Genomic DNA, 18,807 nt, shown 5'->3' with positions numbered 1-18,807 from the left:
CATGTGAAAATTAAACAACCCGTTAGTAAACATAGATCACCGGGTTGTACCGCTGTAATTTTTCCCCAAACCAGGCCAGCCTCTTTTACAAATAAAACTCAAGGCTAATATTTGCCCAGGAGGCCATCTCAACTGCTGTTTTCATCTCACTTATCAATGATGTGCTGCTGCTTCTCTGCAGCCTTCAGGGTTTATTTATTTAGCTGGGGGAGAAAAGCTGATTCCTCCGATCCTTTTGTAAACATTTCATTTCAGTGTCGGCGCAGAGCTTTGGAGACAGAAGGCAGCAGCTCAGGCGCAAAGCTTACAGATACTTACAAGTGACTGACAAACATGGTCCCACCCGAGATGATGTAATTTGGGAAGCGACATAACATTGAAGATCACCTTGTTGATCTGAAACTATCAGGCACAAGGCTTATGTAATGTTAAAATTTGGTTACTGGTCAGCAACAGGGTGTAATATTTCAAGGAAGGTCATTCAGCAGACCAATCCAAGCCCACACAGGCTTGTGGGATTAATAGTTAACAGAAACATAGCAGCAGCAGCACTTCTCCAGGTCTGTGTTTTCAATTAGAGCTGCTGCATTAGCTGCGGTCAGGGGATTAGATGGATACAGGTCCTGGGTGGGAGGATCTGATGTAAAAATGCATCAAACTGGAGATGTGCGCTCTCTTAATCGCCTCCTTTAAACAAACATGCGGAAACCAAGGCAACAGGACATCATGACCGCCGAGCCTCGTGGTCAAAGAAACTGGCATGGAAACAGTCTCACCTGGTGAAAGTAGCAGCTGCACGGCTCCTTCCATAAATCAACATGTATTAACTCGTAACTTAAAATAAAACCGTACAGATCCCCTGCACTGCATGCGAAATAAGAGTCAAAGCATGCTGATAAAAAGGACCGGTTTGGGTATTTTAAAAAGGTACCTGCTGTTTATAGGCACATTTATAACGGATAAAGAGGGGTGAGGAGAGCAACGCAGACGACGCAACATATGGTGGTTCTAGTAAAACAAGTGTCTGATAACCTTTACAGCAGTGATGAGGGCAGAAGACTAAGATTCAAACACCTGCTTGGGAAACATGTCTCATGATAAATGAGATTAAATAAACTGCTGTTAGTTTGTGCGAATTTGAAACCTCCTTAGGAAAATACACATGTTTATGTAAATTTCGTGAATGAGACAATGCTTCAACGATACATCCATGTTGCATCCATTTATTATTTAGGCCTACAGGTACACAACACGGTACAGCAGGTAGAACCTTGCAGTTCCACTTCTCTCATATCTCTGCACCTCAAAGCAAGCCTGATATTTTGTTGCATACAGATGAAATTTCCACAGATTACAAATATTAGATGATCTAATTAGCTAATAGATTAGCCTGATTTATCAATCAATCGATCAATTGATTGGTCTTTGAAATGTACGAAAATAGTGGAAAATGTTGACCAGTGTTTCCCAAAGACCGAGCCGCAGCCTAAAACGTATTGTTTTGTCCCGAGCAGCAGTCCACAACCAAAAGATATTCAGTTCGTTATCACGGAGGACTGAAGGAATCAGAAGATATTCACATTCAAGAAGCTGACAACAGAGAATGTTTGACATTTTTAAGAGAAAATTACTTCAAAACAATGAATTACCAAAAAGTCGTTATAGCAATTAATTTCCCGTCATCAACTAACCGATAAGGCTAATCGACAACACATTTCACACAAAAAAATAAAAAATAAAAAATTTAAAGCTACATTTATAGCTTGGCCCAACATTCACAGGAAATCGTCCCGCAATTTAAACTTAGAAGAGTTTGTTAATAATCATGACTAACAGTGACAACGTGAATCTCCTCACCTCTTTGCACATTGGTAAATCAGCTGAAGTTTGCGCTAGAAGCAGCAACAGTACGAAGCGGCTCACGTGTGCGCGGCCTCGCTGCATCGTCTTGCTGTCAGAGCTGAAGTGATGGAGGGGGGCTGGATGGCTGGAGGCTGGATGGCTGGAGGCTGGAGCTGACCTGCGCCCTCATGTGCCGCCAGTCCGCCCGGCGGCTGCGGGGGCGTGGCTTCCCTCTCCACAGTGAACGAATGGGAGGTGTTTGGCTCAGGTGTTTTAACTCTGAATTATCTTTTAGTGCTTTGCCGTTTGAGCCAGGATAGGCTGACTTGTGTTTTTACCGTCTTCTGCTGGTATTATTTCGGTCACGGCGTGGTACTTTTAGTTTTTGTTTTTTTTAGTTTACTTTTAGTGCGTGGCTTTGAAAAAAAAAAAAAAAGCAAATGGCAATTTCAACATATTTACAAACCGGTATAGTTGCACGTGGGAAAATAACCTTTATAAGTTTCTAACGCTAAATGGACACGTGCCAACAGTTTTCTTGTGAAAGGGTTAACCGGAAGTTTACAGTTGCTTTGCAACAAGGTTGTAAACAAACAACCGAACTCTTCACCATTATATGCGTTTTTGTCAGCACAGCTTCGTGCTGGCATTAAAACATGTCGAGCCGGGATCCTTTCCCTTCTCAAAAGGTAGAAAACGACATCACTCTCAGCGGCATCAGGCCGCGGCAGGTGGGTTTGTACTGATGATAAGGCGGGTTCATTTTTGCCTGATATTCGTATGCATATAAAGCAAACTTTAAACAAAACATTTTGTAAGATCACCATATGTTAAATGGGCTACTCTCGCAGACATTTCAATATACACGTAAATCTACTCAAATTAAAGCAGTGACTTGGCACAATGCAGGATACATTATTCTATTTCAAGTTGAATGTGCTGAAGCACAAGAATATTTTTTTAATTCTCTAAATAGTTATGGTCTGATTATATAAAAAAAAAAAAATCTTATTCCAACAATCGATAACCAGTAGATATAATTTATTTAGAAATAATTTGTTTCTTACTGTGCAGAGAAAAACGTTTAAACCAACTCACATCGCCCAAACAGAGGAACCTTGGTGTCACCTCCATCATACAGCCACTTTTTCCAGCACCCAGCAGAGTGTTATGCGTCATGAATACCAGGTAAGCTCCAGTAAGAATAATGTGAACCTTAATTTAAGAAACAAAAGAAAGACTAACTTACCTTCAGTTCAATACATTGCTCTTCTCTCAACCTAAGGCTCCAAAAGACAGCCTAGACCGTCATCTCAAGTCAGTCTATAATCACCACGACGACATCTTCTGGGGAAAGAACCAGGTTTTGTACCAGCAGGACACCATCACTCAGGCTCACAGGTGGGAGTCTGTAATGTGTGGGCAGTTTCAGGTAGTTCAACGGTGTTGATGTGCCATTGATTAATTTCCAGGAAACTGATGAGCAGTACATGCAGAAAAAGGAATAAGACAAAGACATCACAGTGTGGGTCGACCCACAGAGGCGCTCCATTTAGAGCATCAAATGACGCGCAGGTGAAGTTTAGTCAAATTATCTCTCCCAAATGTATCATCGGAAAAGATGGCACCTGTAAATCCACTAAGTCTGGAAGGTATCTACCTGCCTTCTGTGGAGCAAGACGTGTTCCAAATACAAATACAGCGTCCTTTTTCCCCCCACAGGCCTTTTCCAACAGCAGCGGCTCCAGGAAAGCACAATGACAACAGCTCAGCTTGAAGCTTCAACAACTCTGTGAACTGCTTGTGTTTTTCACAGTGAATCTCAATAAACTCATGTAGAGCAAAAATATTTTATTCAAATATATACACGTGGATATTAACTTTGAATATGCCAATGTGCATAGATAAACGGTTAATAGATGAAACATACAACTCACATTTTCTGAATAATCAATTAAGTAAACATTGCTGTCGAAAAACACAGAAATGTGCAAATGATCTAACAAACATCCATCCATCTGAAATGAAAAACGTCAACAATAAAACATGTTCTCGACATGGAAAGTACAAAAGTTAAAATGTTCAAAGGTCTATACAGCATATTGTATCTGACAGAAAAAAGCTGAAATTGGGAACTGGAAACCGAGCGATCCCAGGGACATGAGGTCGGCCCGGAGGATTCATGCCCTAACTTTTCTTCTGAGAGACCTTCTGATGAAAGCCTTCTCGTTCCATTGGTTGGGGGAAAGCATGTGGGTGCCATTATGGACACAAAGGACCGTCATCTCATCAGCGTACTGAAGATTCTGCAGCAGCTGAAGATAAACACAGCAGGACAGGAAGTTCAGCAAAATAAGAGCGCAGACTTTCATGTGTGCACAAACATAAAACAGCAGATATACAGTTTCACACAAAAACAATGTAAACTTCCATCAAATTACTTTTTGGTCACTTGGGGGGGCCACAGAGACAAACTGCAAACTCAGTCGTGAACTTGTTGGCAAACATTTGCTTATTTACACATTGAGCTGTTAGGAAGCAACATTATCATACACCTGAGGTGTGTTTTTGGTCATCTGATATGTTAGTTCAATAATGGCTTTCCTTAGAGCTCTGTTTCTGGTCTATGAACTCCTGAGGGAAATAATCAGACCCTTTCGCTGCTTAATGCCCCACAACGATTACCAGGTAGTCGCTAACTGCATCTGTCTGCCGTTTGGTGCTTACCAGGTAGCGTATAGTGGTGCTTTCTCACTAAAAACTGCCACAGGAAACAAACACGGTGAGAGTTAACTCTCTGTTGTCACCATCAGAGCAATCACGGTTGTAAAAACACTCACTTTTGGTGTTATAAAGAAGTACTGGGATGTTGTCTCTTTGCAGGATGTGCGGACCACAATGTCAAAAACTCTTCTTTCATTTACAGGATCCATTCCCTAAAAAAAAAAAAAAAAAAGAGAGACATAAGCAAGCAGCGTCTACTGTTGTATTAATACTTGCAGGCAACTTATTTGGAAGTCTTAAAGTCCTTGAACACAAAATCATGGCTGCTCAAGGACAAATGTGTAGGAAAAGAGGGAAACATGAGCTCTTCACCTGGTTGATCTCATCCACCACTCTGAAGGGGCAGCGGTTGAGCTTCTGCAAGGCCATGAGGTACAACATCGTGGAGACGCTGCGCTCTCCTCCGCTCTGATGGTGAGCCGTCAGCTCGTGGAGCTGAGTGCTGCTGTGGAACTTCACCCGAATGCGGATCCCATACTTGTCATACTCCTCCTGCAGCAAGACACAGCAGGGGTAATAATTCAAATCTTATCGACTCACGTCAAGAAATATGTCCGTAAGAGGAAGGAGAGGTTTAGTTATCAATAATAGCGAGTTAATGAGCACAAATGTCTTTGTTGAATCATGTATTTGAATAAATAAAGTCACCAAACATGTACTCTCAGATCAACACCATTCAAAGGCAGGGTGAAAACTGTTTGATATCATTTTAAATTTGAGAGGGAATCTTCAAGTTATCAATTGGAGCAGATTCATGCAGAATGAAAAATAAATGTGGAATAAAAAAATAAGGGGACATTTTGAATTTTTTTATTTGCCCACAATTTTGGCAAAAATATAAAAAATGGAATCATGTATTTGAATATTTCACAAAATTTTACACATTTTTAAAGGGTAATGTTCGTATTATTAATGACCACATCTAAAAAGCCATCCCTATAAAAAAAAAAATAAAAAACAAAAATCCATCATATATAAACTCGCATTGAATGAAGGGAAAAGACATCTAAAATCCCCCTTTAACAAAGAGATATCAGCTCAAGTGTGTGTTGGTACTGTTGCGTCTGCATTTACCTCATTCTCTGTATGCAGATCAACCTGTCCTACACACTGCATGGAGCGAAAGAAATCGCTGAACTTGTCATTTATCTGTTCAATCAGGCTCTTCAGAGGGTTCAGCCAGCGTTCCTTAGCCTGCGACACACACCAAAGTCATGAAACACATGTTTATACACACACACACACACACACACACACACACACACACACACACACACACACACACACACACACACACACACACACACACACACACTTGCCATTCTGTTACATAAAAAAATGACAAACTGAACCATCCCAATGAGGCTACAGCAGAATCATACAAATCACCTCTGATATGTTTTGTCGGTAGACGTTCAGGGCGTTGCTCCTTTCTTCCAGCTCTTTCTCCAGATGTTTGATCTCCTGGTCTCTTCTGTTGTACTCATCAACAACCTTCAAAGCCGAGACAATTAACAGGACAAATATTTACATTCTGAAGAAAGTAAAAAAGTTCACTGAATGTATTGCTAAGCATAAATTAGGAATAATAATCACATTTCGCTGTAGAGATTAAAAAGGCAGTTTGTAAGTGTCATTTTTCTTACAGAAGCAGTGTAGTCATTTGTACCACCATTGTTTTTGACTTACTTTACATAATTATTGCAGAAAATGTCAGTTCCAGTTGTTAAAAAAAACAAAAACAGTATTTTCATTGAAGACTTCCAGGGCAGACAGATTATCCTGATACTTAAGTCATTACCATGCTTTAAAAAAAAAAAATTAACCCTTCCTAGGCCAATGAAAACCGGATTGTCACATGCGCTTACATTTTCACTAAGACCGGTGAAGCACTCGGCTCTGGACCGCTCCTCATTCAGCATGCTGTCGATCTCGTCCAGTGTCTCAGGCAGCTTTGTGAAAGCCTGCATTGGCGGAAAAAAAGAAAAAAAAAAGAAGAAAAAAAAAAGAACCACAAACAAATATTAATATTTTGTGCTCAAAACATCTCCTCAGCAGTGATTAAACTGCATGACAAAGATAATGCTCCATATATAGCGATAGAAGGGGAAGCTTGTTTCAATTATTCCGCGATGAACACTAACATTACGCAGGTCCTCAGATAACGGCTCGTTGAGTTGCATCCTGCAGCTCTCTCTTGCTTTTTTCAACATTCCTTTGCATTGTTCTGTCAGCTGTACCTTCCTCTGCTCCAGACGGAAGCAAATTTGCTGCAATGACACAGAGAAAGTTATCACAAACCAGCGGTACAGAGCGTGGTGTAAATGAAATACATGAGGCCACATCGTGGACACCGCAGCCGGTGGAATCTCATTGACATGAAGGCGTCGCCTCCTGGTCCTCAGTGTAGAACGAGCCATCAGCCCCACCCTGCTTCAATAGTGGGGTAACTCTATGCCGGAAACACTTACATCAGTGGTCTTTAGTTGGGAGGTGCCTTCTCTACAGTCATTCTCCAACTTAGCCTTCTCCGCTGTCAGCCCCACGCTATCCAAACCCAGATGCACCTTCTCTATAGCCACCTTGGCTCGCAGCTGCAGGTGAAGGAGAGACAAGGAACGTGCAGGGAACAAAGTTTTAGTCAAGTTAAGAGGAAAAAAAAAAAAAAGGCAGAGAAAGCTCATGAGGACAGCTTTGCACTCTCAAAGGAGGAAAGGACAACATTTTATTATATTAGTTTAACATACTGTTTTCTTGAAGGTACAGCTGAGGTGCAATAAAGACTGAAACATTGAAAACAGAAGCGAGCCAGATGCAGAAACAGTAATGAAGAAAGTACAACAGGCTATTGGATAGTATCTAAATTCATCAAAATTTCATATCTGAATGTCATCCTGCCACAGCCAACAAATGTAATGCAGTTGTTTGCAGGTTCTTGGTTAAACAAGCCACTTTTCCAATTCACAATTCAGCTCAAACCGTCTCACCTTTTTTTCAATTAGTCAAAAATTGAGGACACTACTTGGTACCTTGCTTGGTGTCACCGCCATCGAGGTTCTGAAGCGAGCCAAGTCTATACTAAAAAGGTGATGTTACGACCAGTGATTGGTCAAAGAGAATTGGTACCAGAGTTAATACCGTGTCATCATTACGCAACACAGGACATCTCACACAAAGCTGCCAGCCGAGCTACAACAGCAGCTGCAATTATATTTTAGTCACTGCAATCCCTAAAACCCCGCCGTGGTCGACTGGGGAGTTGCAGATGTTCCTCCTCTGGTTGCCAACAAAAGGATCCAACAAGTGTCTTGTCTCGCGTTGAAGATGACATCATAGTAGTTTCATGCATTGTTGCTATGATGAGCTACACTGAGGGGATTCTATCTGCACTGGAACACCAAATCAAGAAAAATACCTGGTGTGGATTCAAGTTTGAGCCGTGGCATGCGATGGAAAACCTGAGGAAGCTCACTTATTTATACCTTCATCTCGGTTGTGAATGCGGTGACTATCGCCACCTTCTGGGAATTGACAGCTGCAATTTTCTTTTTAGTTTCTTCTTCAATCTTCTTCAGGTCAATAGTACTCTTCTCCATCTCCCTCAGACTAAAACACAGGGACAGATAGCGTTAGATCTTTTTTTTTTCTTTTTTTTTTTTTTAAATCAGCATAAACCAAACCAAAGCCTATTTACAGAGATGGTCCTCTAATATAACATGATACAGAAGAAAACCATGCATGTCAGGCCTTTTGGGCATCAGGGGGCAGACGAACCTCAACTGCTTATTAGTGATTTTCTGCTCCAGTTGTCTCTTCTTCCCTTTTAGTTCTAACAGACGCTTCTTCTCTGCCAGCAGTTCATTGTCACGGCGCTCCAGAGCGACAGCTGCCTTCTGCAGGGTCTTCATCTGTTCATCACTCTCTCGTAACCTTGACTCATGGTCCTGGTCACAGCAGAGATTCGCAATTACACTTTCGCCTTTTAAACTCTTTCACAACAACATGTTGAAATGTCCCAATGCAATACACATTTACAGGAAAACTGGAGTTATAAAAACACAGAAGCTGAAGAAAAGGGTTTAAGCAGTGCGTATAACTTTGCTCATATTTGTCTCACCTTCATCTGCTGCTCCAGCTGCCGTTTCTCCCCGGCATCCACAGTGATACTGAGGTACTGGGAAGGAGGCACTGCAGAGTTACTGGTGCTTACATTGCCGGAGTATTTAGACCTCTTTATGGAGTACTTCTCTTCTGTTGTGTAAAACATCTTGAGGTTGAGCTCCTCAATCACCTGACAGAAGAAAAAGGGACAGAAAGATCAAGGTCAGCAGAGATCAATTTCTAATTTAAAAGTTGTATGCTGGGGACTTAAGGGGGAAAAAACGTACGGCTGCGAGACTGCTCTTACCCAACGTATGGACTACATGTTAAATTCGGGAACTGGCACCATCACATCTCATTCATTTTATGCTTTCTCTCGTAGTTTTTGCTTATTTTTCTCTCCACCCATTCACTCAAGTAGTTTCCATGCTTTCTTTTGCAGATATTTCAGTCCCTGGAGCTGCATGTCTCTGGTCTGCATTTACTGGCCACCAACACTTCATGTCTTGGATCTCTATGCTGCCCTTTTTTCTCTCTGCTCTAAAAATCACCATAACCAGTCAAGTCTGGTTCTGTCGGAAGGGTCTTCCTGGTAAAAGGGAGTTTTTCCTTCCCTCTGTCAGATGTTTTTCTCCATAAAAGGGGAGGTTTTTTTCCTCTTAACTTATGTAGGATTGTTGGGTTCCTCTGTATAATATTGTAAAGTTCTGTTGTAAAGACTTTACTGTGTTAAGTGCCCTGAAGTGTCGTGATTTGGCGCTATATACATTAAATTGAACCGATTTAATTACTTTGCATTTTTCAATTTAATTTCAACTTTCTGACATCTCTTAGTATAAGTTTGAGGAGTGACGTCTATTTACAAACCTCACCGACATATCCAGTCTCTACCACCACAGACGAGAAGACATTCTCACATCTATAATTCTCTGTTGTTCTGTTATGAGAACTTCAATAATGTGAGAAGAGGAACGTACCCTTCCAATCATGGTTTTGGTTTTATCACTGCCCAGCGGCACCTCCTGCACCCTGTACTGCTGACAGAGGTAACTCATCACCTCATCAGGGGCGTCAAAAATCTCACGGAGGTATGTGAAAAACCCCAAATCCCTGCAAACGAAAAGTATATGAAAAAAAACATTCAAAACAAAAAGGTAACGGTCACACAAATCAATCAATCTGCATAAATCCATGTGCTGTTGATTTTATGGGTGATTACATGTCAAGCAAAATCAGTTTCTCTCACCTTAGGGACTCAATATTTTTAAGTGGCTGCTTCTTAGAACACGACTCCAGTGGAGCAGAAATGGAGTTCACCCTCAAGTTCAACCTGTCACGGACCTGAAGGTCAGGAAAGATCAAACTTAATTTTGTCTTTGGCAGGTTAAAAATTAAGCTAAACTATAATCTTTCATCAAGATGTCTTTCATTGTGGGCACGACGCTGACCTCAGTCATGAACTGCTCCATGTCGTCTTTCCTCTGGAAGACAAACGCCCGCAGGTCACGGAATGAGATGTGGTTCTCCACAAACTTTGCAAAACGATGATCTTTCACATTGATCTGCGGGATAAAAAAATAATTATCATTATCAACATGAAGAAGAAAACAAAAAACCAAGACTCTCCTGAAAAATTCCCAGAACATTTGTTTGAGACATTTAGATAAGAATCACTGCTGAGAAGAATTTACTCCAACAGCTAAAGAATAAAATCCACAAAAACAATCCAAACCCTCAGCGTTAAACTCTGATTGAGTCATCATGCTGTACTCACTGTGGGTAATACTTTTGATCCCCTTGTTTAGCATTTATCAGCAGCATATAAGCATACAGTTTACGTACGTGTCTTAAACATCTAGGCACATTTTTTTATTAGTATAAATGTGTTTTACTATTTGCTCATTCATTTGTTAATACATCCACTCCAACTTATGGGAAGGAGAAGAGTTATGGTTTTTGAAATTACATGAATACACACATATCTGCTTACAACCACATTATAGTGTGTTACTGGGACCACTCACCACTAGCATCATGGGCTCGTGGACATTTCCCGTAAAGATGTGTTTGTTCTGCCGGAGCCACTGGAGGGCAGTGTGTGTGTCTTTGTGGCATCCTCGCAGCTTCTCCTCTTTGGCGTTCATCATGTTGTTCACGTCACTGAGCTTCCTCTCCAACTCTGGCGAGTAAACCAACATATTCTACATGAACCATTTATCTGCAGTATATATTTTTTTTCTATTATGTGCTCCTTGATAATTAAATGTGTGAAAGGTAAACGTGATATAAAAAAAAAAAAAAACGAGATCTTTGTTTTTGTGAACCGTTTCAGAGGATACACGTTTGTGGAAAACTCACTTCTGCGTGCATCACAGAGGTTGTCCTTCTCCCTGCGCAGGTCGGCCTTCTCTCCTTCGATCTTGGCTCTCTCCTCCTGGTTGCACCTCAGCTCGATGTTGACAGCATCGATCTGCGGAGTCACATCTGGTTGGTCACCAACTTTGGCGAGCTCCGCCTGCAAGTCTTCAATGGCTCGTCTGGTGTTGCTGATTGCTTTCCGGTGGTCTTCCTCCTCCATCTGCTTTTTTTGCAGCGCTAATTTTATGTCATCAATCTGTAAAGACGAGCAGGGAGATGAGACGGTTATTATGAACATTCTGCAGCTGCAAATAAAAGTCTGCTTTGTGCTGTGTTAAGGGCAAAATGGACGGAAAAAGTGCAACGACATAATGCATGATTGTATGATAAATATAACAAACATTTATTGTATTTGTCAAATGGCACAATCTTTCCTGTAATGATACAAAACTAGGACTGTACGCTGATGAATGATTATCTTTGACGGCTCTCTGAGTAAAACAAGCACAGCCTCACCTGTTTGTTTTTGTGGTCCAACTGATCTTGCTTCTGTTTGCACTTTAGAGAGGCTTCTTTGATGGCACCAGTCTGAAAAACATCAACCGCATATTAAAAAGGAGCCGTTTGTAAGATTTAGTGGCATTTAGGAGCGAGGTTGGAAATTAGACCCAACTGAACACTGCTGGTCTCTCCCTCCTCTTTCAAGCGAGGATCTATTGTGGACGTAAAACTTGAGAAAAATGCACAAGTCTCTCTCTGGAGACGTTGTTTGGTTTGTTCCTTCTGGGCTACTGTTCTGCCCTCTGTCTTTGAGTGCATGTAAAATAGGATATTTGGATTTTTGAGTACAGCATTTCCCCCTCTTGGTCATATATCAGCAGTAGTTGTAGAGCAGGGGATTTCCCTCAGGTCAATAAGGCAATGGTAGAGAGCACATGTGACTGCTTCTCCTGCTGCAATTTATCTTCAACATTGTTGCCTTGGACACTATTTGTCCTTAGATTTTTTTTTGATATCACAAGGATAATATATTCTCTGTATACTTGTTTCGCTGCAAGTGACGTTCAAAAGTAACGTAATGGATAATAAGCATGGCTACAAGCTACTAATAAGTCCTGCCTTGTGACTTAGCATTTCTTGCTCCATAACTACATAGTCATATCAGTGTAATTAATATTGTTCGGTCCTGATTTGTGTCTGCATTTTGTGATTTGTTGCAGTTTTACAGTAATTGTTAATCTAACTGAATCCAAAAAAAGTTACACCTTGTGTTTTTTTGGAGGACTTCATACTTTTAGCCAACTGTCACACTCTGAAGAAGGATTACTTATTGCATGGACTGTCTGTTCACCTACCATGGGAACATGTTGCTGCAACATGGCCCGCAATGCGAACGAGGAAAATGCTCAAAACGTGCTCAAAAAGATGCAGGATCTCTATTTTCAATGATGTTAAACCTACTTTGTAACGGAATATAATTGAACTGTTTCACTGGTGTGCAAAAACCAACGTGTCTTCTTTAAGACCCAACTCAGAGAGTCGTAACATTTCTGTCACCTTAGCCTTTATCTGTGCCTGGATGGGCTTCAGCTGGTTGTCAATGTGCTGTATCTTCTTCAGCATGGGCGCCTGGGCATGCTTCAGGGCAGAGAGCTGCTTCCTGGCCTCGTCTCGCTCCTTCTTTACACCCTCAAGCTCCTTGCGGGCGTCCTCATACTCCTAGAAGCACGGGGAAACAGAAACAGAGCTAACACGGTCAAAAGACTTCTGGCTGTAGTTTGTGCCCATTCTTCTTTCTCTATTGTTCACATTGTTTAATGTCGACCACGCACCACCCACGGTTTTTTCTTCTCGAGCAACTCAATCACATCCAGATGCCTCTTCTTTTCGTAGTAGCGATTCACGTCATGTTTGTTTCTCTCGTTCCTCTGCTTGGCCTTCTCCAGGAAGTTCGCCTTCTCCTTCATGACGTTCTACAGAGAAACAAACCACCAGCAACAATGAAAATCTGGAAAGCTTGAGACACAGCTGACTTAACATCCTTTTAATGTGGGAAAGATTTAAATGATCTTCAGTAAAACTGTGATTTTGAAAGGTTAAAAATTAACCAGGGATGACCAGCATACAGTTTAGAGGACATCTAGAATTAGATGTTAATTTAAACCGATATTCGGAAAACCAGATGGGATTTTATCATTGTAATTTTTCGATAGCTCGAGAGGAAAAATGTGTACTCAACATTTTTCCCACATCAAACTGTCTACACTGTGTTTGGTGTTGCCAGTGATATGACAAAGAAAAAAAATTGGTACAATCGGCACCTGCTGTCCATATAAGCTTTATGTTTACCTCCAGTTCTCGTTCTTTGTTGCGGAAGTTTTTGAGCTCGCAGTGGTACTCGTACATCTCTGGGGGTCCCACTGACTTCTCAGTTGCCTCCAACAACTCAATTTTGGACATCTTGGCAAACTCCCCCACTTTTTCCTGTGGTGAAAAACAAACCGCATCAACAGGAGGGAGGAAATCGGCGAGCAACTCCTCAGATGTTACTCAGCATCTGTGCAGCATTATAAGACATTGATACAGACGTACCTGAGGCAGAAACTGGCAGAGGTTGTTGACTTGGATATGCAAACTCTTGACCTCCTCTTCCACCATCTTCTGGTTGCAGTGTTTGTCATTTATCATCCACAGAGACTGATTGTTCTCTGCGTGGATTTCTCTTTGAATCACTACATTACCATCATTCTTGAACCTTCAATAACAACAAGGGGCTTGATTATACAATTAGACAGCAGTATTGCTAAAATCCTCATTTGGCTGATGTAAAATGTGAATCATGAATTGTCAGGATTAACCCTTGATTTCTAAACAGATTCCTTAGTAATTTATGAACTTACAGTTCAATCTCAATGCAGCCTTTGTGGCACCCGCGTTTGACATAGAGCCCAACCTACAAACAGAGACAAAATAATATTCATCAACAGAATTATAATTCATTTGTCAGCTCTATTAAATGTAAAATAATTTGATTGACAGTAGGGCAAGGATCTGAGACACACCACCACATACAATGCACATACTGCTGTTTACCTTGTCGCCTCTGCCCAGAATAGCGGTCTTGCCAGCCAGACCAAGACAGATGGCACACACAATGCTCGACTTGCCAGTTCCATTAGCTCCAATAATCACATTCAGATTGGGTCCAGGATACACCACAGAGTGGTCATAGGTCCTGTCAGAGTTCAAGGAAGATATTTCAAGTTTTCTTGCGGGTTTTTTTTATAGCAACACTTTGACTACAGGCCACCTCCACCAATATAATAATAAAAAATAATGTACTTTAAAGATTGAAAGTACGTTATAAATAATGTGAAGAAAATATTAGAAACTAAATATAAAGCAGGTCAACAGTGTCACAAACTGCAGCCTCCAAAATGCTGTTGTGGAAAGTACCTTAGTATGTTTACTCAAGTACTGTCCATAAGTATAATTTTGAAGTACTTGTACTTGAGTGTTTCCATGTGATGCTACCTTATACTTCCACTCCATCACTTTTAGGATGAGGATTTGACACACAGATAAGCTTTTAAAATACAACAATTGGGTCCCACAAAAAGCAGTGTAGTGTCTGGGTCACATTTCAGATGTCTGCGAGTTAACAGCATCACCAAATAGTGATTTATTTTCATTTTGATAAATGCTCATAATATCAAATATCTCATCTAAATCAAAAAATAGAGATGGTTCAAAACTGAAAATAGATTTTGGAGCTTGGTTTTTTCTTCTTTCCTCTCCCAGTACTCATCTGATGACCATTGTATCCGCTTTCCCTGTATTCAAACTAGCTCCACCTGCAGCAGCTACAACAGTAACATGCTTTACTACTAATAATCTAATGATGTCATATATATATATATATATATATATATCAGTGGCAAAACCAGTATTTTTACTTTAATTGCATTTTGCTGCTAATACTAATGTACTCAAGCTGGATTTTTCATGGAGGACTTTTACTTGTGATGGAGTTGTTGTTTTTTTTTACATGCCGTATTGATACTTTTAGTGAGCATTTTAAAACTCAAAAGGGCAGACTTGTTGTACAGCTGTAGTATCAGACTACAGTGGTTTTAATCAGGTGAACCTGATGAACTGAAAACTCAACGTTTAGATTCCGTGAAGTGGAAATTCATAGAAATAGTCTTTAGTCCGCTTCCTTTAGGTTTGATTAGGACTCCAGTTCAACACCTAACTTTAAACTATCCTTTAATTAAGATTTGATCGCAACTCGAGTAAAACGATTTGATTTGGACTTGATTTGATGACTTATGCGATATGACTACGTGACATCACGTGACTGCCGTGGAGCCCGTGCAGCCGTCACCTGGGTCCTGGTCGTTCACCTGGGTGGAGACGCCACCTGTGCACGTTTACATGGCGGTACCAGGCAGTGTGAACGTGTTAGCCTGTGTGCTAGCTTAGCCGTGCGTCTCCCATCTATCAGCAGGCTCAACGTGGTTTTCGAGGCGACCCGCAGTTTCGGTTTACAGACATTTCCCTGCGTTGCTGATTGGCGGCTTGAGGAGCGGCAACTTACAGGAAGTTTTTCATGCTGATGCGAAGTATGGATCCCTCAACAAACCGAGCCCCTTCTCCGGCTTCACCGGGCTTACTGTCCGGGAACATGCCTGCAGTCCTCGACGATGAAGTTTGTGAGTTCCTGTTGGACACTGACATGGCATTACTGTGAACGGAGCGAGTCGTGCTGCGCTCCAGGTGTTTCTGCCAGTGAGCATCCGCCAAAAAAAATAATAAAATCTTGATTGTTGTCCACCGGAGCGCGCACCCGCTGTTAAAGCGGTATCGCCCTGTTTATATTTGTCCACAGCTGCTGTGAATCGGGTCAAACGGTCAAAACGTGCAAAAAAAAATTTTTTTTTTTTTTTTAAATACACACGTTAGTTTATGTCCGTGGTGATAGCAGCGAGCTGTCTTCGCGAAACTGACTGGAAATTAAAAGTCATTTTTTGAGACAGTCACAATAATAACAACCATCGGGCACGTTCACGTTCGTCCTCGCGCGCTTTCCTCAGGTTGTTGCTGAAAGCTGGTTGGACAAAATGGCTCGCAGGAAGTCTGACGTCATCGTCAAAGTTAACGTTTATTATCGCGAGACAAACGTGTTGCGCTGCTTAATGCGAGCGTGGAATAAAACAAAGAAATGAAAGGTCCGCAGCACGTGTCAAACTAAAAGTATTGCAGATATAAACGGAATACAAAAAGGCAGACAAGACAATTTTGATGACTCGGCAGATTTTAATGTGCAGGTGATAAGATACCGTGTTAGAACAAGAGCTTTCCTCTGAAATCCAACATCAGATATAAAAGGTTTTGAAAGGATTTAGCAAGTCAGGATTTAAAATAGTACAAATTCTTGTGAATTCAGTACAGAAAGAATAAACTGTTTGTCACCTATTCCTTCATTATATATCCAAAAATATTTTGGATAGACCATATGAATTTTATGAGGAGAAGGACTGAATGGATGAGCCAACCACAAGATAAAGACTATATTTTCACTGTGCAACTGATTTGACTTAAGGAGGCACACAAATAAATACATACATACATTATTGGACAGATGCCAGTCACTTTGGATGGAAGTATTAGAATAAAGCACCAAAACAGGCTATATATATATATATATATATATATTAGTTTTTCTTGGAAATCATTTTTTTTTTAACCCTTGTGTTGTCCTCGGGTCAAAATGACCCACAGCTGTGTTCAACCAAGTTCTATTTTATTTCTATATATTTTTTGGGGATCATTGGTGATCATTCTTTAAAAAGAAACCCTCACAGCCTCCTTGTCGCCAATGATCCCCCCAAAAAAATATAAAAATAAAACAGAAATTGGTTGAACACAGCTGCGGGTCATTTTGACCCGAGGACAACACGAGGGTTAAACATCCCTGTTATGAAGCCTGACTGTTGGCTCCTGACTGCAAAACACATGTTTACACTGTACTGTGACTTTCTATGTAAGCCGCCATGATCATGATTCATCATCACGTCCTATAAAGAATATTTTCTCACCATACTCAGTAAACCATTTAATGTGAACGCCTGCACTCCTAGTTCCCTCAGATGTCCCTCCATCCCATCTCAACGAGGCCACGTGCTGCATTCACTTGTTCTTTGTTATTAGTTTGCTCCGGAACCATGACGACAGCGACTTAATCCACGGTGCGCGTGCTCTGTAGGTCTCTCTAGTTTACTTAAAAGAACATGCATGTTGTGATAACTAGTCTTCTTAACCGGCAGTATTTCAGCTATAAAAGCCGTGGACGTTCTTCGTCAGCCTGAATGAATCGTTACTGTCCACATTAAAGTGTTCCAGTAAAAGTTTGGACTTAATGAAACGTGAGCTCGAGAGTCTCGCGAGATTTCTAACGTGATCTCGCTCACCCCGGGCCCCGGCTGCTTTCCGGCTGTGGTTAGATCAGAATCGCTTCTTTACTCATTGTCCATTTGTGAAGCCTGAGATGAACCCAAACTCACCCAGAACTAGTATATCTGATCAAATTCATCACCTCTGACCACAGCACGAAGCGTGGAGGCCCCGGAGATGACATCTCGCCAGCTGCTCATCGCCAACGGTGGCTCGCGAGCGCTTTTCCTATCATCTCCGATCAGAGCAGAGCCGAACTCAGATCAGATCAAATAAGATCACTGTGTAGGGTTTTTTTTTTTTTAACAGAAACGTGTATACATATATATCACAAACACACAGACAGACACCACGTTCGCTCACTCAGTCACCGATCAGTCGCGCACACACACACACACGCCATTCAAACTGTGAAAGGAGGAACTTCCGGGTCTGGTTTATAGCTAAAAGCCGCAAGGAATCATGGGACATTGAAAGTAAACGACAATAGTATGTCGCCCTCTTGTGACTATTATTGAAAACAACGACATTCTTCTTTTTAAGTGATATTTCCTACATGAAAACAACAAAGTGCACATTTACAGTAAGACAGAAAAAGTGTCGCTTAATTTTAAAAGCAATACATATTAATACAGCAAAGCAGAATCAAATTTAATACATATATTCAAGGAAATATGTAAGTGGATTTACATGAAGTGATAACAGAGGAGTGATGTGTAAATGTATTGGAAATATAATTGAAAAAAACAACTAATTATTTAATATGTGGGCTGTGTTAAAAAAAAAAAAAAATTCTGCTGTCACAGCATATTCCAAAAATGGATTTCTCATAACATTTACACATACAATGAATGAAAAAGGAATGACATGGTCCTCAGTTCAAACTGTAGGAATATATATATATATAAAAAGCAAAGACAAAAAGTAGTTTTATAGCATATTTTTTTTAGCTGAAGTAGGTTTCACTGATATAAACGTGGTATTGGAGCATTTGTCAGTTTTTATTAAGGAAAAGACTGCTTTGGTTGTAAATACATACATAAATACATACACAGAGTGGGTTGTATATATGTATTGTTTATATGTGTAACCTGTCAGTTTATCAAAATAACGTTGTTCAGTAAAAGGCTCACAAACCACATGAATTTGTGCAAAAACGAAATGTGAATTTAAAGTACACACACACACACACACACACACACACACACACACACACACACACACACACACACACACACACAACAAACAAACAATTATCTGGCTTCA

General features: G+C 40.8%; 2 protein-coding genes and 1 non-coding gene across 3 annotated transcripts; 1 reads left to right on the top strand and 2 right to left on the bottom strand.

The window, feature by feature from the left end:
• The first annotated feature begins 2,498 nt into the window (after positions 1-2,498).
• cfap276 (cilia and flagella associated protein 276) lies at positions 2,499-3,623 on the top strand. Its single transcript, XM_069689151.1, has 5 exons — positions 2,499-2,573; positions 2,917-3,030; positions 3,128-3,243; positions 3,315-3,417; positions 3,565-3,623. The coding sequence occupies exons 1-5, from the start codon at positions 2,499-2,501 to the stop codon at positions 3,601-3,603; spliced, it is 447 nt and encodes a 148-aa protein (XP_069545252.1). The 3' UTR covers positions 3,604-3,623.
• A 55-nt stretch (positions 3,624-3,678) lies between these two features.
• smc5 (structural maintenance of chromosomes 5) lies at positions 3,679-16,013 on the bottom strand. Its single transcript, XM_069688902.1, has 24 exons — positions 15,686-16,013; positions 14,179-14,320; positions 13,986-14,038; positions 13,678-13,840; positions 13,435-13,569; positions 12,918-13,058; positions 12,643-12,804; positions 11,602-11,673; positions 11,086-11,341; positions 10,752-10,906; positions 10,176-10,289; positions 9,974-10,068; positions 9,705-9,837; positions 8,744-8,917; positions 8,401-8,570; positions 8,109-8,232; positions 7,098-7,220; positions 6,771-6,896; positions 6,495-6,590; positions 6,016-6,120; positions 5,701-5,820; positions 4,939-5,118; positions 4,683-4,778; positions 3,679-4,157 (listed from the first exon to the last, which is right to left on the bottom strand). Exons 1-24 carry the CDS (start codon positions 15,823-15,825, stop codon positions 4,023-4,025), a joined length of 3,210 nt encoding a protein of 1,069 aa, XP_069545003.1. The 5' UTR covers positions 15,826-16,013; the 3' UTR covers positions 3,679-4,022.
• A 1,574-nt stretch (positions 16,014-17,587) lies between these two features.
• On the bottom strand, positions 17,588-17,960 carry LOC138615520 (small Cajal body-specific RNA 2). Its single transcript, XR_011310541.1, has one exon. It is a non-coding gene; the product is annotated as a small Cajal body-specific RNA 2 (non-coding RNA).
• Positions 17,961-18,807: the final 847 nt, after the last annotated feature.

Source organism: Brachyistius frenatus, unplaced genomic scaffold (genome assembly GCF_029030835.1).
Source record: "Brachyistius frenatus isolate BFR_SWC_R1_liver_20210118 unplaced genomic scaffold, ASM2903083v1 Contig_6, whole genome shotgun sequence".
NCBI lineage: Eukaryota > Metazoa > Chordata > Actinopteri > Embiotocidae > Brachyistius > Brachyistius frenatus.
This window is presented reverse-complemented; position numbering and strand designations above follow the sequence as displayed.

Coding starts and splice junctions, on each gene's coding strand:
- cfap276 (XM_069689151.1), top strand. CDS start 2,499: ATGTCGAGCCGGGATCCTTTCCCTTCTCAAAAGGTAGAAAACGACATC. Junction 2,574..2,916: donor GCGGCATCAGGCCGCGGCAG/GTGGGTTTGTAC, acceptor CTTACTGTGCAG/AGAAAAACGTTTAAACCAAC. Junction 3,244..3,314: donor ACCATCACTCAGGCTCACAG/GTGGGAGTCTGT, acceptor ATTAATTTCCAG/GAAACTGATGAGCAGTACAT.
- smc5 (XM_069688902.1), bottom strand. CDS start 15,825: ATGTCAGTGTCCAACAGGAACTCACAAACTTCATCGTCGAGGACTGCA. Junction 11,674..12,642: donor AGGCACAGATAAAGGCTAAG/GTGACAGAAATG, acceptor GATGTTTTTCAG/ACTGGTGCCATCAAAGAAGC. Junction 5,821..6,015: donor ACCGACAAAACATATCAGAG/GTGATTTGTATG, acceptor TGTGTGTCGCAG/GCTAAGGAACGCTGGCTGAA.